Source organism: Solanum stenotomum, chromosome 11 (genome assembly GCF_019186545.1).
Source record: "Solanum stenotomum isolate F172 chromosome 11, ASM1918654v1, whole genome shotgun sequence".
Classification (NCBI taxonomy): domain Eukaryota; kingdom Viridiplantae; phylum Streptophyta; class Magnoliopsida; order Solanales; family Solanaceae; genus Solanum; species Solanum stenotomum.
In genome coordinates this window covers 16053235-16071350 of record NC_064292.1, presented here as the reverse complement: position 1 = coordinate 16071350, position 18116 = coordinate 16053235, and the positions used below count along the sequence as shown (strand labels likewise).

At 32.1% G+C, this 18116-nt stretch overlaps 1 protein-coding gene across 4 annotated transcripts; it reads right to left on the bottom strand.

Annotated features, from left to right (window-relative positions):
- Positions 1-1021: 1021 nt before the first annotated feature.
- LOC125843861 (ABSCISIC ACID-INSENSITIVE 5-like protein 7) lies at positions 1022-14374 on the bottom strand. Of its 4 annotated transcripts, none has more exons than XM_049523082.1 (5): positions 14241-14374; positions 2474-3415; positions 1875-1946; positions 1751-1780; positions 1022-1379 (listed from the first exon to the last, which is right to left on the bottom strand). In XM_049523082.1, exons 2-5 carry the CDS (start codon positions 3395-3397, stop codon positions 1305-1307), a joined length of 1101 nt encoding a protein of 366 aa, XP_049379039.1. In that variant the 5' UTR covers positions 3398-3415; positions 14241-14374; the 3' UTR covers positions 1022-1304. The 4 variants fall into 4 exon arrangements, with proteins under 4 accessions (XP_049379039.1, XP_049379038.1, XP_049379036.1 ...); XM_049523081.1 differs by lacking the exon at positions 14241-14374 and adding an exon at positions 4774-4907; XM_049523079.1 differs by lacking the exon at positions 14241-14374 and having other exon boundaries at positions 2474-4775.
- Between the last annotated feature and the right edge of the window lie 3742 nt (positions 14375-18116).

The following is an 18116-nucleotide window of genomic DNA, read 5'->3' as shown; positions in this document are numbered from 1 at the left end:
GTAATTAGATTTTCCTCTTTTTTTATTTTGCGTTAAATTGTTGGACACGTCATGTATTTGTTTTGAAATCATTTCTTATTGGTTAAACAGAAAACCGAACCGTTAAAGACCAAAACCGATAAACCAGAAACCAATAACAAATATCTTATTGGTTTGGTTATCAGTTAAGCGTATTTAAAAACCGAACTGATAATACTTAAAACCGAACCGAACCGACCGATACACAACCCTAAGCATTAGTGATACATTCTATTGTGTATTGAGGAATGTATTACTAATACCATGGATTTCTAAGTATTAGTAATGCAAATAAATTTAATACATGCTTTAGCATGGTTAAAAACTCAATCACCCCTCAAAAACACTTTTACATTTTTTCATCCATAATTATGGAGGATACTTTTGTAAATAAATATTTCTATACAATACATATTTTTTTAAGTATAAATTTTAGGAATCACAGTTTTAATATGAAATTACAATCTATCCCTATTTAGTTTATAATTACATTAATCCTTGAAAAAGTAAAACAAGCCGAATACGTAATATGTAGCTCGGATACATTAAAAACTAGCTCGAATACATTATAAAATAAACCGGATACACAATATATAGCTCGGATACATTATAAAATAATTTAGAATTAGGAGAGAAATAGGGGATTTTAGAGGTCTTTAGAAATTGAAGGGAATATTAGAAATAAGGGAAACATAAGACTTGTATTTTTTAAATACATCAATCAAACAATGCATAAAAAATATTCTATGTATAACTAATGCAAGCATAACTAATACAAGCATTACTAATGCAAGCACTACTAACACTCTGTTAACATTATTTTTATACATTCTGGCGTCTAGTAGGAACCAACATTAGTTGAAGTGCCAAAATGAATGATCATGGCAACTTTAAGGGGCTGTTTATGTAAGAAAGTTACTTTCAGATATTTGGTTCATGTGATTATATAAACAAAAGCTTGACACAGAAGAGACAAACCTACTTGCCCCAAAAAATCATATGGTGAAACAAACAAAAAAGCACATGAGGAAACTTTATGCAAGAATATTGTTTACATAATGTACAGGTACACAGCACCTGTCCTGTACTATACATAAAGTTATCTATCATGTGACGAACAGATGTGAATTAGAACATATTTCAATACACAGGCTGGGAGGAGGGTAGAGGAGCAGGCTCCGAACTTGTTTGTTGAAACAAAAAAGACAAAGAAAAAAGATATTTCACTTCAAACTCCTGTCTACCAATTCTCCAAGCGTTTACTCGGGAATTTGCTCTTCTACTGACTACCAAGGTCCCGTCACTGTCCTTCTCAAGCATATTAGTTTATTTTCCCATGGCACATTCATCTTTTCCAATAACTGCAATTGGACAAAACAGACTAGTGAACCACCAAATTTAGTTATGAAAACATCATTTGACCTATAGTCAAACAACTTGGCATAACAAATCACTTACACAGACAGTCTCCTTCGCGAAGTTATCACATCTTAACAGCTGATGACTTCTATAGAAAAGTTGTACAGCTACTCCATTCACTTAGGCGATTGATGGAACAACCATTTGAAGCTTTAATCATTTTGCTATTAGTAAATTATCTACTTTCTGCCCTTATTTCATTTGCTAATTCTATTGCTTAGATTGTTTAATTTACAATATCCCTGCATCTAGTCCCATGATTAAGTAGATCATAATTCATACAAGATATTGACAGCACGAAAGAAGTCTATACCTGTTTTTTCTGCTTCTCGATAAACTCAGCCTGCATGAAGCATTCAAAACCCGTGGTTACACAATCATAACACTTATCAAGGACATTAAACTAATCCAGTAATTCTCAAACATGGTTATCATACCTGTTTCTTCTGCAACTCTTGCTTAATTTCTTTAAGCTTTACCACTTCAGCTTCCAACTCTAAAGTATATGCCTGACATATCCCAGACAAATGAAGAAGTCCATTAATGGCATTATCATTTCATACCTTACACTAAATTGATAGTCAAACCAACCTGGAGCATCCCAGCTTGTTAAAATCTTCCTCGCACTCTCTCGAATCCCCCCCTCCCCAATCATGCTCAAGGTTTAAACTTAAAGTTGTAGCTAACAGCACATACACTTCTCCAAGAGTCTCCCTGGTAACTTGATAATTACTTTGCTTTACCAGGTAATCTATAGATCCATGGGCCCCACCCTATAAATTTCTTTCTCTTATTCATTTTCGTGGGCAAATTATTGAAAGAGATGCATTCCAAGGTCTAAAGTAAGGAGAAAAGGAGGTGTGAGAAACTCTGCCAACTGCTAATTCATTTCTGTGTCACTCAGTTGAATGAGTAATTTGTTGACCAGAGTGGTAGATTTTAAAAAACAAAAGAAACCAGAAAAAAAGGGCACAGGCCTTAAGAATCAGAAACAAAAGAATTAACTCATAAACCAAACTTCAAAATATGAATTCACCTGTTTCCGATCCCTTGATCTGGCCGCAGACTCCCTGTTCTTTATCATCCTCTTACGCCTTCTCTCAACAACTTTTTCAAAAGAGGTGCATGATCTCCTTCCTCTTCCACCTTCACCACATGCATAAGGTGAAGGTGAAAGAGAAGATGTATCAATATTTCCAGGGGATACTCCTTTTACTGGCATGGTCATAACACCACCCTGCATGACACTACTAGTATTTGCAGACGGATTAGACATGGGAGGCCTTGTCCCTGGGCTCCCTCCTAATTGCAAGGGTGATGCAAATTCCACAGTTGTTTGTTTGGGAAAAAGAGGCTGCTGTGTTGAAGACGTAGTTGTACTGACCACATTGAATATGTTATTCCCTGCAATTTGATGTCCAGGGTTTTGGGTTGCTTGTTGAAATGCTATGGTCACACTACTACTAGGTTGAGTGAAACCACCAGTGAATGTAACATCATTTGAGTATCCAGCCGGTTGCATATCTTCTCGCACCGCCCCTGCTCTAACCAAAAACTCTTCTAATGTCATTTCTCCCAAAGTAGATTCCCTCTGCCCAAAGTTTGATCCTCCAGTCCCACTTGCATCATTAGCAATAACACTCTCTTTCTGAAAGTCTTTCCATACTTCATCTACAGTTCTCTGACTAAGTGTCCTAGGCAGTGTCAAAGAACCCTGTCTCTGCAAATTACCCCCTGCAGCAGCAGAAGATGGAAACGCTTGAGACTCTTCAATGTTCTTCAAGAGGTCATCCATATTCATCGATCCAAAATCTTTTCCAAGTCCACATGCACTTTGCAGCTCATCAAAGGTAAACGAGTATATGGAAGATTGTCGGGCCAATGAAAAATTACTATTATTCCCACTGCTCTCTGGTTGTGATGTGTCAGCAAAGTTCTTGAAGTTCAGGTAAGATCCCATGGTTATGACAAGGAAAATCTGATCCAAAAGTTCAGTAGTAAGACACTAAGAAATAACAGTAGAAGTTGACCATGGGAATCAATTTTTATATTTCGGTGAAGTCGAAGAATAATATTAGAATGTTCACCAATAAACAAATATTGTATACCACCTCCAAAGAATTTAATCATTCATATATCCTAACAAAATGCCACAACATTGGTGATTACGCACAAGCTGAAACATATAGTCTTCACTGCCAACTTGAAGATGATCACTTAAGGGCATTAGGACAGTAAAGAAAGATACAACATTTAAGATCTTGCTCATTACAGCTCAGAAAAACTGAAATATCATGATCAGGCAGGTCTCGGTTAAACACCAGATTATAATACCTCAATGATGGAGAAAATGAAATACAACTAGATGAATATTTAATGGTCTGATTCAGTCCAGGACCTTTGGTACACATTCAGATTTAAAAAAATTAGCACCAATTAACCTTCTTCAAACCCGTGATGGATCCATGATTTTGACTAAGGGGGTTCGAAAAATAAAAATGTATTGTATGAGCTTTAAACTGAACTTCAAGGTAAATTTTGAATTCCTCAACCACTTAGCCAATGTTTAATCTTATGTCGGAGATCTAAAATCTATATACACACATAAATATTTTTTTTAAAATACCTAATTGTGTAGGGGATACGGGTGAACCCCTCGTTACACCCTAGATCCATCTTTGCTTCAAACTCATTTCAAGTCCAAAAATTCATTCAAATGCAAAACACTTACTGTTTATGAAGATTGGATCCAAAATACAACACCCAGAAGCTTAGATAAACTTCATTCAAGTATCAACTACTCATCCAGAGTCAACTATTCAAGTAAATTCCACAAAATAAAAGAAACTGAAAACAGTCAACAGCGTGGATCTATTAACTTTCTTCAAGCTCATAATTTCATTCAACATCAACATATTTGGATCTAAAACTTTATACCCAGATCAAAACTTCATTCAATTGTCTAATTAAGTATCGAACTCATTCATCGAGTACCTTCCACTATACAGAATCATAGAGTTCATAAACAAAACAAATCATGGATCTATAACCTTCTTCGAGATCATTTCAAGTCCCAAAAACATCATGAAATCAATTAATCAATCAACTACACTTCAAACTAGTCCTATCTCATTTTGATAAATCATTTCGAAAAGAAAAAAGAAAAAAAGCAAGTTCAGATCACTAGTACGATATTTGTAATTGAGAAACATCAACAAAATCAAGAAAAAAGTGAAGATTTTTCATTGCCAGTTTTCAAGGACATGAGATAATAAAATGTGAAAATTCAAGGAAAAAAAAGATGTAGAAATGGGAGAAGAGAGAAAATAAGTTTACCCGTTTTGGCAGGTACGAGTTTGGCAAGGAGCAAAAGAGTAAGCGTGGTTGCTTCCTATTTCTTCGCCTGGTCAAGGTTTATTATTGGAGATGACAAGTGTCTTTCTTACTCTATAGTCTATACTATTTGAACTTTCTATTTTACGAATCAAATTAAACAAATCTAAAGTAATAAATGAAACTTTTTTTTATATAGAATATAAATAAAAGTTTGAGGATAATTTTAATATTTAAAAAGAAATTAATGATTGTATTTTACGTCAAAAATAAATTTATTTAAAAAATTAATATTCCAAAAATTAAAATAAATTTTATATTTAATATAATATATGACTAGATAGGACCTACAAAATTTTTACACAATAACAAACACATTTTGATAACTACAAACATTTGTATATAAGAGTATATATCAATTATTAGTTACTTCCTCGTTTGTTCAGTATTACTTGTTCATAATAAATTATATCTTTTAAAAATAAATAAAGTACATAGTTTGTTCTAATATCTATGATCATCAGCATTTTAAGAGCTTATTTGAATTGACTTATATTATGTTTTTCAAGTCAATATAGTTTTTAATCGATTTTCAATATTTAGGTAGAATAAACAAATATTTTAAATTAAAATAATAAAAACAAGTCATAAATTAAAACTTTAAATTTATGACTTTTGATTTATAAGCCATAAATTATATAAGTCCATTAAAATAGACTTTAAAAATCATAGAAAATTTCTAGTTAATGTTGAGAGTAAACATGGTTTTTTTTCACTTTTGATATATTAAAGTTGACGAATTAACATGATTTTAGTATAATGGACAAGTAAAAGTGAATATAAGAACTACTTGAGAAATAAAATTTTTAAAAAAATACCTTATATACTTGACAAATAAAATAATAAATTTGTTGTATACTTGAGAGATAAAATAAAAAAATATGTTGTACTCCCTCCGACCTATTTACTTTTCATAGTTATTTAAAATAATTTGTTCAAAATATTATTATTTTATAAATTAAAATACAATTAATTTTTACTTTTGTTTTAATAATTATGAAAAAAAAGATATTATAAAAATATATCATTAAATTGAGATCAATGAGCTTACAAATGACAAATATGACAAAAAGAAATAGATGTATATGTTTACTTATTCAATTTTATAGTATAAATTTAAGTGTCTATTTTACACATCTAAAATTAGATATCGTAAATATCAATTGAATCTGAGTTAAAAAAATACATTCATATATTATCCAAAATCTTTCTAACATTATCTCTTTTCTAAATAATAATAAAAATAAATAAAAATACTCTGAGTGCGTCTTGTTTATCGATGTGATATTTGGCCAATAACATGGTGGAATGTGGAATAATATGAAGCGTTGTTTGAATATTTTTGGAATTAAAAAAATGGCACTTGTTCATTTTATATTCTTATTTTGTCATGCGGATGTGAGAGACAAGGAGAGTGGGTTGTGCTTATAGTGAGTCGACATGATAGATATTTTTCTCCCTAGATATTAGTACTTCCTCTATCTACTTGTATTTATTCGTTACTTATATTCTTTATTATTTATCCACTTTTAAATTGATATATCTATTAAGAAAAGAACAATTTTTACATATAGCAAATATAAAAATCATATTTGTATGTTATAGTTATAATTTGCATAATTGCGCTGGAGCTTTTGATTTGTATAATTCGCTAGATACATCTAATTTTATACAAATTGTTCAGTTTTGTATAAATTCATTTATCCATTGTAATTTGTATAATAAGATTTATATTTATATAATTATAAGTGTATAGCACGAAAATATATGTATTTGTATTTGTATATACATTTTTCTCTCGCTTTATACAAACACAAACACATTTTATACATTTTATACAGTTGTATACCGAATCAGATGGCAAAAAAATGGAATGTTTGCTGCGAATTACAAATAAAATAAACTATGACTATAACATTTAATTTGAATTAATCGTTTGTTATTTCATACAATTTTTCCTTAAGAGAATAATGATTGACATAATAAGTTTACTATTTTATCCCTATTAATTATTTAGTGGATGAATTAAAAATTTAGAATTTTCAAAAAGTTCTATCTTTTTCAAAGTAATTAATTGAGGGTATAATAAATTAAATGGAAAAGGGTCAAAATTGCCCCTGAACTATGAGATATAGACCACTTATACCCTCCGTTACATTTTAGGATAAAAAATGCCCCTACCGTATTCTAAGAGACCACAATTACCCTTGGGACTTAACAGAAGTGATTTGGCAAGCCACATGGCACTAATTCCGCCACATAGGCTTGCCAACTAGGATACCCACTAAATTTTTTGACCCAATTAATAATTCAACCCTAACCTATTTTTATTAGACCCACCCACTAAATTTAGGAGGGAAACGTCATATTTTTCACCTCATTCCATTTTCATTATTCAATTCACCACAAACCTGAAGAAACAATTTCCATCTACTGTCACTTGTATAATCTTTAAGCCTAATGCATCAAGCTGAGCTCGAAATTCAGAAATATCAGCTTGCTTTCCGTGCTGTTTAGCCTGTCGCATACAATTACATACACAAAACAGCACATAGACTCAATATTGATAACAAACAAATACACTCAAATTTGTGAAGTAAAATCTAATCCTATTAAGCTAAGTTAGAACGAAAAATCATATACACCAAGTAATCAACAATGAATTTTTGCAATCCCAAACAAATTGAAAACAATTATACGAATTTGAGTTAATCCAAAATACATACATGAGAAATTACTGCGGAAGGTTCTGAAATCTGACATCCCTCTATACCACAAAGACTGGGTTGCTGCCTGTCTTATGAAGCTCAGCTATCTCTCTGGTCCAAATTTTGATGTATAACAGACAACCATGAGGTTCCGCTTTAGCCTTGAAACCAATCCCAATGATCTTGAGGAAGCAAAAGAATTTAGCAAAAGCAAAAACACCTGTGGTACTGCATTAATTGAGTAATAGTATATTAAAGGCCGAAAGACCAGTGTTATCAAAAGCAAAAAGCACAAAAAAAACTCTTAAGGTTCATTAGCTACAATATCTTCGTCACTAACAACTTCAATTGTTAACTCGCCTCCTAATTCTTTTACCTGTCTTATCGCATTTGCATGACCATAATACATCAGGTCAAAACACCCATCCATATAAACATGAACGTGCTTCTTCCAACACTTCATTTTACGAAAGATAATTAGATTGGGTAAAAAAATGAGGAGATTATGTTGCCTGATATGGAGAAAGTAATTTGAATTAGGATAGTTTCATTAGAGGTGGATCGAGTTCAATTATATGAAACTGCACAATAGACGTCTCTGTTTCAATGAAGAGACATAATCATCTATAAGTATAACAAGAAAATTATTGAATCTTTGCAGCATGATGACTTTCCCCAAGCTTTGTAGTTACTTTCACTGTATTTCCTAGTCATATTCCTGATGCAATCTTTCTCAAGACACTTGCAAGCCTTGATTAATCCACCCCTGAATAGAGGATCTGGATCAATATCATTTCTTATGAATTTGTTCGATCAAATATGCATCCGCCATATCAAAACAAGCACGAATAAAGTGATAAGATGTTTTTGTTGTCCATAAGACCAGATAAATTTCAATAGTCACCGACTTTGACGACTAAATGATTCTCCAGGAGAGCAACACAGAAAAAACATAAAGGAATTCATACTATAACAACAACTTAACTGCAACAAGCAACAATAATACTTGTTGATCACGTGTTAAATTTCAAAAATTGGCCAAACAACAATACTGGAATCCAAACCATAACAATTAACACCTTAACTAACCCAAAACAGACCAAGAACCTGAAACAAAAACGGGCCAAACAAATATTCATTCAAAACAAAGCTTCAGTTCGAAATAAAACATAAACAATTGTGTATTGTTTGCATCCATAACACAAAAACAAAATAAAAATAGTAATGCCATTGTTTGCATTTGCCATATCATACAAAAACCAACATTTCAGTATCTTAAAAAAAATAACAGAAGTTGGCACATACATAATACTTCCAACTACCAAGAGTCTAAATTTGGGATCTTCCATTTACTATCTTGGTCTTCAACTTCCCCACCTTCTTCTCCCTTGCCTTGTCCAACTGATTACTAGTCATAGCTTCTTTCCTTTCCATGTGACTTTAGTGGGTGAGTAAGGCAAATCTGTAGGCTCACTCACTCCTCTATGATCACCTCTGAAAGTGATCACTCTATTGGCAGATCTTGTTTGTTGGTTCTGCCTCATCTTAAGCCTTGTTAACTCTTCAAAAATTATACGAGACCTTAAAACAGGATCACTTTCAAGTTCTCTTGTAGGACCAAAAGGTTCATATTGTCTCTGTCTTGGTGCATATATGTCACTTTCAAATCCTTCTTGAGTTAGTTGAGGGGCTGAACTATTGACATCAAAAACTTCTTCATCTTGTTCTACTTCTTCAGTCCTGCCCCTCTTCCTCTTAAGACTTGAAATGTTGCCTTCCTCACTAGCCTAAAATATTTTTAAATAAGTCATTAAATTAGTTCATATGAACATTATATAGCTAACTTTTAAATTAAAAAATTGTTACCTTGCATTGTGAGCTAGTGAACCACACTTGCTACATGTCATCTTAGTTCCTTTTCTTGAGTGAGACCACTCTCCAGCTCTTTTGATTGCTGCATTTTTTTTCTCTATCTCTTTTAAATTTTGGCCTTCCAACAGTTTTCACAAGATCAGGTGGGTCCATGGCATGTTCTGTCAATACTTGCCAGAATTGTTCACCTCTCATAGGCAACAACTTGGTCTCGTATGTTTTAAGATAGGCTTTTTTAGTGTACCACCAACTTATTTCATCTCGAGGCTCAATATTTTTGTAGCGCAATGCCTTGATGACATGAGGGCATGGGATGCCAGTCTACTGCCAAGACCTAAAATGAAAAGCAATAATTAGTTCGTGTGAATATTACATAATCACAGTTACATAATAGTCTCAATTAATATATTTACCTGCAACTGCACTTCTTCTCCACAATATTCACTATGTGCCTATCTTCACCCTCAGACACTTCAAACCCAAGGTCCCCATTAAACTCAAGCTTGCATAAGTTGGCAATCTTACTGTAGGCAATGAACAATTCCATACACTTAGGACTGTGTTTGTAATGAATGTTCCATGTTTCTGCCTCTTTTTCCTTCTTTCTCAACCTGTTCATTATTTGGACTCTAATCTCTTCAAGCATCTTCAAGATAGGCTTGCCTCTAGGTACCAAGATCCAAGAGTTGAAGGATTCAGTGAAATTATTATCTATCATCTGATTTTTGCACACAGTATCAAAATATGTTCTGCACCATTTTTTTGGTGGAAACTTGACCAAATCTTTAGCAGCTTCCTTTGATAATGCACCAAGAGCATTCAATTGGTCCTTAAAATCTTATTCATAAGTACACCAAGCAGTCCACCACATAAGTTTCTTCATCTCTCCGTTCCTAAATCTCTTCATCTAATTGGCCTCAACATGTCTTACACAATATCTATAAATAATTAGAAGTTCATGTTAGTTAGCAAAACCAAGATACCACTTAAAAGCATTTTAATAGTACCTATGGTTTGATAATGGAAGGACATTTTCCACTGCATTCAGTAATCCTGGTACATGTCAAACCAATTAGTACTTATAAAAAACTGTATATTATTAGGATACATAAACACAAATTACTACTTACCTTCTGCATGTCAGACATAAATGTGGTGCTATCACCATTCTTCAGATCCAATGACTTCTCCAACAACTGTAAGAACCATGTCCATGTCATAGTGGTCTCCTTATCCACTACAGCTCACACCAATGGATAGAAAGATTTATCGCAGTCTTGTGCCATAGCCACCAGTAATTGCCCCTTGCATTGGCCCTTTAAAAAGGTCCCATCAAGTCCTATGAATGGTCTTAATCCTTCTTTCTATCCAACCTTCATTGCATTAAAACATATGTACATTCTGAGAAATTTTCTTTTTCCTTGTACCATTGCATCCTTTGATAAGTTGATCACCACATCACTATCGGGATTAGTCATTCTAATCTCATTTGCATACGCCTCCAATCTGTTGTACTCATCCAAAAAACTGCCTTCCATTTTTTGAAGGGCCATTCTCTTGGCCCTTTTCAACTTTGAATCATTAGTATTTAAGTTGAAATTATCCATCAAGTCTTGTTTCATATCCTTCAGCGCATACTTGGGATTATTCTGAACTTTGCTTTTGAAATAATGGGATAAAGTGTTTGTGGTAGCTCTAGGATTGTGTAATGCCTCTTCACAGTTGTGTTCTTGCTTAAAAGTCTTAAGTTTATATCCTGGACCTTTACCATCAAGTGAAACAAGAATTGCAAATGGACAGCCCTCTATGCATCTGTATCTTAATTTTTTTCGGTCACTTTTTGCAACTTTCAAAGGTTTTTTAATCACCAGGGCATATAAATTACAAGTTTTCCTAGCATCATCTAAGTTCTTAAAGGTCATATTAAGAAACAGGTCTTTATAATGACTTAGATTAGCATTGACTTTCTTGTTTTTTTGCATCTTAATGGGCTCTAATTCATCAAAGTCATACTCACCATCTGAAGTAGGATCAACCAAACCATCATCACTTTCTGACTCGGCGTCAGTCCCATACTCACACTGAACATGATAGGTTTCACTATGATTGATAATGTTAGGGGCAAAAGCAATTTCTTCATTATCATCAACAACAAATACATGAACTACCCTAAACGCTTCAGTTAGTAACTCCTGAAGTATCCTAATTCCACACTACTAGAAATTTGACCTAATGCAACGCTTATTCGGCAACAATTTTACAACCGTGGCAATAGAGTATGTGTTGCCACAGTTATAACCGTTGCCACATATCCTTCGAACAAATAGAGTAATTCTTAATATAAACCGTGGCATCATTTAAATAATCGCCGCTATAGATTATCTATGGCCACATACTTATTAACTGTGGCAAAATAACACCTGTGGCAACGATTTGTTTAAGTGAAAAGTAAATAAAATTGCCCAACCCGCGAATTTGATGTGTAAAAAATTATTTCCCTCCACTAATTTCATTGACCGGCACCTTTTTTATTTTAGTGAACAAAATACATTATATTCCAAATACCCATTCCACTTCTCCAATAAACCAAAATCAATGTGACGAGTGCGTGGTCTTCTTCTCCATTAATCAAATCAAAGCCCTAAAATTTCAGAACTTCGGTGACTCCTTCGTCGTCGACAATAAATTTTGAGCTTCGGTGAAGAAATCAGTTTAGTGATAAGCTACAGTGGTCTTCTTCTCCAGTGTGAAGTGTTCATCTTCAGTGGTCTTCTTCTCCAAAAGTAGTCTTCTTCAAAATTAAGCTTCTGCAGATAAAGGTGTACTACTTTTAAGGTGATTTCTAAGTCCTCATTGTCTCTATTTGATTATACATGTACTATTTTCCAAAATCAGAAATTCCATGTAAGGGCTTCTAAGTAATCTTAAAGAATAACAAATGGGTTTGTTGAAATGTATGTTATTTGTTCTAATTTAGGTCTGTTTTACATAAACCATTTGTAGTTTAGAGTTTGTAACTCAAATTTTGTGAAGAATCGATANCCAAAAACTCTTCTAATGTCATTTCTCCCAAAGTAGATTCCCTCTGCCCAAAGTTTGATCCTCCAGTCCCACTTGCATCATTAGCAATAACACTCTCTTTCTGAAAGTCTTTCCATACTTCATCTACAGTTCTCTGACTAAGTGTCCTAGGCAGTGTCAAAGAACCCTGTCTCTGCAAATTACCCCCTGCAGCAGCAGAAGATGGAAACGCTTGAGACTCTTCAATGTTCTTCAAGAGGTCATCCATATTCATCGATCCAAAATCTTTTCCAAGTCCACATGCACTTTGCAGCTCATCAAAGGTAAACGAGTATATGGAAGATTGTCGGGCCAATGAAAAATTACTATTATTCCCACTGCTCTCTGGTTGTGATGTGTCAGCAAAGTTCTTGAAGTTCAGGTAAGATCCCATGGTTATGACAAGGAAAATCTGATCCAAAAGTTCAGTAGTAAGACACTAAGAAATAACAGTAGAAGTTGACCATGGGAATCAATTTTTATATTTCGGTGAAGTCGAAGAATAATATTAGAATGTTCACCAATAAACAAATATTGTATACCACCTCCAAAGAATTTAATCATTCATATATCCTAACAAAATGCCACAACATTGGTGATTACGCACAAGCTGAAACATATAGTCTTCACTGCCAACTTGAAGATGATCACTTAAGGGCATTAGGACAGTAAAGAAAGATACAACATTTAAGATCTTGCTCATTACAGCTCAGAAAAACTGAAATATCATGATCAGGCAGGTCTCGGTTAAACACCAGATTCTAATACCTCAATGATGGAGAAAATGAAATACAACTAGATGAATATTTAATGGTCTGATTCAGTCCAGGACCTTTGGTACACATTCAGATTTAAAAAAATTAGCACCAATTAACCTTCTTCAAACCCGTGATGGATCCATGATTTTGACTAAGGGGGTTCGAAAAATAAAAATGTATTGTATGAGCTTTAAACTGAACTTCAAGGTAAATTTTGAATTCCTCAACCACTTAGCCAATGTTTAATCTTATGTCGGAGATCTAAAATCTATATACACACATAAATATTTTTTTTAAAATACCTAATTGTGTAGGGGATACGGGTGAACCCCTCGTTACACCCTAGATCCATCTTTGCTTCAAACTCATTTCAAGTCCAAAAATTCATTCAAATGCAAAACACTTACTGTTTATGAAGATTGGATCCAAAATACAACACCCAGAAGCTTAGATAAACTTCATTCAAGTATCAACTACTCATCCAGAGTCAACTATTCAAGTAAATTCCACAAAATAAAAGAAACTGAAAACAGTCAACAGCGTGGATCTATTAACTTTCTTCAAGCTCATAATTTCATTCAACATCAACATATTTGGATCTAAAACTTTATACCCAGATCAAAACTTCATTCAATTGTCTAATTAAGTATCGAACTCATTCATCGAGTACCTTCCACTATACAGAATCATAGAGTTCATAAACAAAACAAATCATGGATCTATAACCTTCTTCGAGATCATTTCAAGTCCCAAAAACATCATGAAATCAATTAATCAATCAACTACACTTCAAACTAGTCCTATCTCATTTTGATAAATCATTTCGAAAAGAAAAAAGAAAAAAAGCAAGTTCAGATCACTAGTACGATATTTGTAATTGAGAAACATCAACAAAATCAAGAAAAAAGTGAAGATTTTTCATTGCCAGTTTTCAAGGACATGAGATAATAAAATGTGAAAATTCAAGGAAAAAAAAGATGTAGAAATGGGAGAAGAGAGAAAATAAGTTTACCCGTTTTGGCAGGTACGAGTTTGGCAAGGAGCAAAAGAGTAAGCGTGGTTGCTTCCTATTTCTTCGCCTGGTCAAGGTTTATTATTGGAGATGACAAGTGTCTTTCTTACTCTATAGTCTATACTATTTGAACTTTCTATTTTACGAATCAAATTAAACAAATCTAAAGTGATAAATGAAACTTTTTTTTATATAGAATATAAATAAAAGTTTGAGGATAATTTTAATATTTAAAAAGAAATTAATGATTGTATTTTACGTCAAAAATAAATTTATTTAAAAAATTAATATTCCAAAAATTAAAATAAATTTTATATTTAATATAATATATGACTAGATAGGACCTACAAAATTTTTACACAATAACAAACACATTTTGATAACTACAAACATTTGTATATAAGAGTATATATCAATTATTAGTTACTTCCTCGTTTGTTCAGTATTACTTGTTCATAATAAATTATATCTTTTAAAAATAAATAAAGTACATAGTTTGTTCTAATATCTATGATCATCAGCATTTTAAGAGCTTATTTGAATTGACTTATATTATGTTTTTCAAGTCAATATAGTTTTTAATCGATTTTCAATATTTAGGTAGAATAAACAAATATTTTAAATTAAAATAATAAAAACAAGTCATAAATTAAAACTTTAAATTTATGACTTTTGATTTATAAGCCATAAATTATATAAGTCCATTAAAATAGACTTTAAAAATCATAGAAAATTTCTAGTTAATGTTGAGAGTAAACATGGTTTTTTTTCACTTTTGATATATTAAAGTTGACGAATTAACATGATTTTAGTATAATGGACAAGTAAAAGTGAATATAAGAACTACTTGAGAAATAAAATTTCAAAAAAAAATACCTTATATACTTGACAGATAAAATAATAAATTTGTTGTATACTTGAGAGATAAATAAAAAAATATGTTGTACTCCCTCCGACCTATTTACTTTTCATAGTTATTTAAAATAATTTGTTCAAAATATTATTATTTTAGAAATTAAAATAAAATTAATTTTTACTTTTGTTTTAATAATTATGAAAAAAAAGATATTATAAAAATATATCATTAAATTGAGATCAATGAGCTTACAAATGACAAATATGACAAAAAAGAAATATATGTGTATGTTTATTTATTCAATTTTATAGAATAAATTTAAGTGTCTATTTTACACATCTAAAATTAGATGTCATAAATATCAATTGAATCTGAGTTAAAAAAATGCATTCATATATTATCCAAAATCTTTCTAACATTATCTCTTTTCTAAATAATAATAAAAATAAATAAAAACACTCTGAGTGCGTCTTGTTTATCGATGTGATATTTGGCCAATAACATGGTGGAATGTGGAATAATATGAAGCGTTGTTTGAATATTTTTGGAATTAAAAAAATGGCACTTGTTCATTTTATATTCTTATTTTGTCATGCGGATGTGAGAGACAAGGAGAGTGGGTTGTGCTTATAGTGAGTCGACATGATAGATATTTTTCTCCCTAGATATTAGTACTTCCTCTATCTACTTGTATTTATTCGTTACTTATATTCTTTATTATTTATCCACTTTTAAATTGATATATCTATTAAGAAAAGAACAATTTTTACATATAGCAAATATAAAAATCATATTTGTATGTTATAGTTATAATTTGCATAATTGCGCTGGAGCTTTTGATTTGTATAATTCGCTAGATACATCTAATTTTATACAAATTGTTCAGTTTTGTATAAATTCATTTATCCATTGTAATTTGTATAATAAGATTTATATTTATATAATTATAAGTGTATAGCACGAAAATATATGTATTTGTATTTGTATATACATTTTTCTCTCGCTTTATACAAACACAAACACATTTTATACATTTTATACAGTTGTATACCGAATCAGATGGCAAAAAAATGGAATGTTTGCTGCGAATTACAAATAAAATAAACTATGACTATAACATTTAATTTGAATTAATCGTTTGTTATTTCATACAATTTTTCCTTAAGAGAATAATGATTGACATAGTAAGTTTACCATTTTATCCCTATTAATTATTTAGTGGATGAATTAAAAATTTAGAATTTTCAAAAAGTTCTATCTTTTTCAAAGTAATTAATTGAGGGTATAATAAATTAAACGGAAAAGGGTCAAAATTGCCCCTGAACTATGAGATATAGACCACTTATACCCTCCGTTACATTTTAGGATAAAAAATGCCCCTACCGTTATTCTAAGAGACCACAATTACCCATAGGACTTACCAGAAGTGATTTGGCAAGCCACATGGCACTAATTCCGCCACATAGGCTTGCCAACTAGGATACCCACTAAAATTTTTGACCCAATTAATAATTCAACCCTAACCCATTTTTATTAGACCCACCCACTAAATTTAGGAGGGAAACGTCATATTTTTCACCTCATTCCATTTTCATTATTCAATTCACCACAAACCTGAAGAAACAATTTCCATCTACCATCACTTGTATAATCTTTAAGCCCAATGCATCAAGCTGAGCTCGAAATTCAGAAATATCAGCCTGCTTTCCGTGCTTTTTAGCCTGTCGCATACAGTAACATACACAAAACAGCACATAGACTCAATATTGATAACAAACAAATACACTCAAATTTGTGAAGTAAAATCTAATCCTATTAAGCTAAGTTAGAACAAAAAATCATATACACCAAGTAATCAACAATGAATTTTTGCAATCCCAAACAAATTGAAAACAATTATACGAATTTGAGTTAATCCAAAATACATACATGAGAAATTATTGTGGAAGGTTCTGAAATCTGGCATCCCTCTATACCACAAAGACTGGGTTGCTGCCTGTCTTGTGAAGCTCAGCTATCTCTCTGGTCCAAATTTTGATGTATAACAGACAGCCATAAGGTTCCGCTTTAGCCTTGAAACCAATCCCAATGATCTTGAGGAAGCAAAAGAATTTAGCAAAAGCAAAAACACATGTAGTACTGCATCAATTGAGTAATAGTATATTGAAGGCTGAAAGACCAGTGTTATCAAAAGCAAAAAGTGCAAAAAAAAACTCTTAAGGTTCATTAGCTACAATATCTTCATCACTAACAACTCCAATTGTTAACTCACCTCCTAATTCTTTTACCTGTCTTATCGCATTTGCATGACCATAATACATCAGGTCAAAACACCCATCCATATAAACATGAACGCGCTTCTTCCAACACTTCATTTTACGAAAGATAATTAGATTGGATAAAAAAAATGAGGAGATTATGTTGCCTGATATGGAGAAAGTAATTCGAATTAGGATAGTTTCATTAGAGGTGGATCGAGTTCAATTATATGAAACTGCACAATAAACGTCTCTGTTTCAATGAAGAGACATAATCATTTATATGTATAACAAGAAAATTATTGAATCTTTGCAGCATGATGACTTTCCCCAAGCTTCGCAATTACTTTCACTATATTTCCTAGTCATATTCCTGATGCATTCTTTCTCAAGACACTCGCAAGCCTTGATTAATCCACCCCTGAATAGAGGATCTGGATCAATATCATTTCTTATCGAATACCCATGAATTTGTTCGATCAAATATGCATCCGCCATATCAAAACAAGCACGAATAAAGGATCAGATGTTTTTGTTGTCCATAAGACCAGATCAATTTCAATAGTCACTGACTTTGACGACTAAAGGATTCTCCAGGAGAGCAACATAGAAAAAACATAAAGGAATTCATACCATAACAACAACTTAACTGCAACAAGCAACAATAATACTTATTGATCACGTGTTAAATTTCAAAAATTGGCCAAACAACAATACTGGAATCCAAACCATAACAATTAACACCTTAACTAACCCAAAACA

What these genes read in the sequence shown, in the direction of transcription:
- LOC125843861 (XM_049523082.1), bottom strand. Translation starts at nt 3,397, where the DNA reads ATGGGATCTTACCTGAACTTCAAGAACTTTGCTGACACATCACAACCA. An exon ending in GATCAAGGGATCGGAAACAG is followed by an intron (nt 1,947 to 2,473) that starts GTGAATTCATAT and finishes GGGATATGTCAG; the next exon opens with GCATATACTTTAGAGTTGGA. An exon ending in AAGAGTTGCAGAAGAAACAG is followed by an intron (nt 1,781 to 1,874) that starts GTATGATAACCA and finishes TGCTTCATGCAG; the next exon opens with GCTGAGTTTATCGAGAAGCA.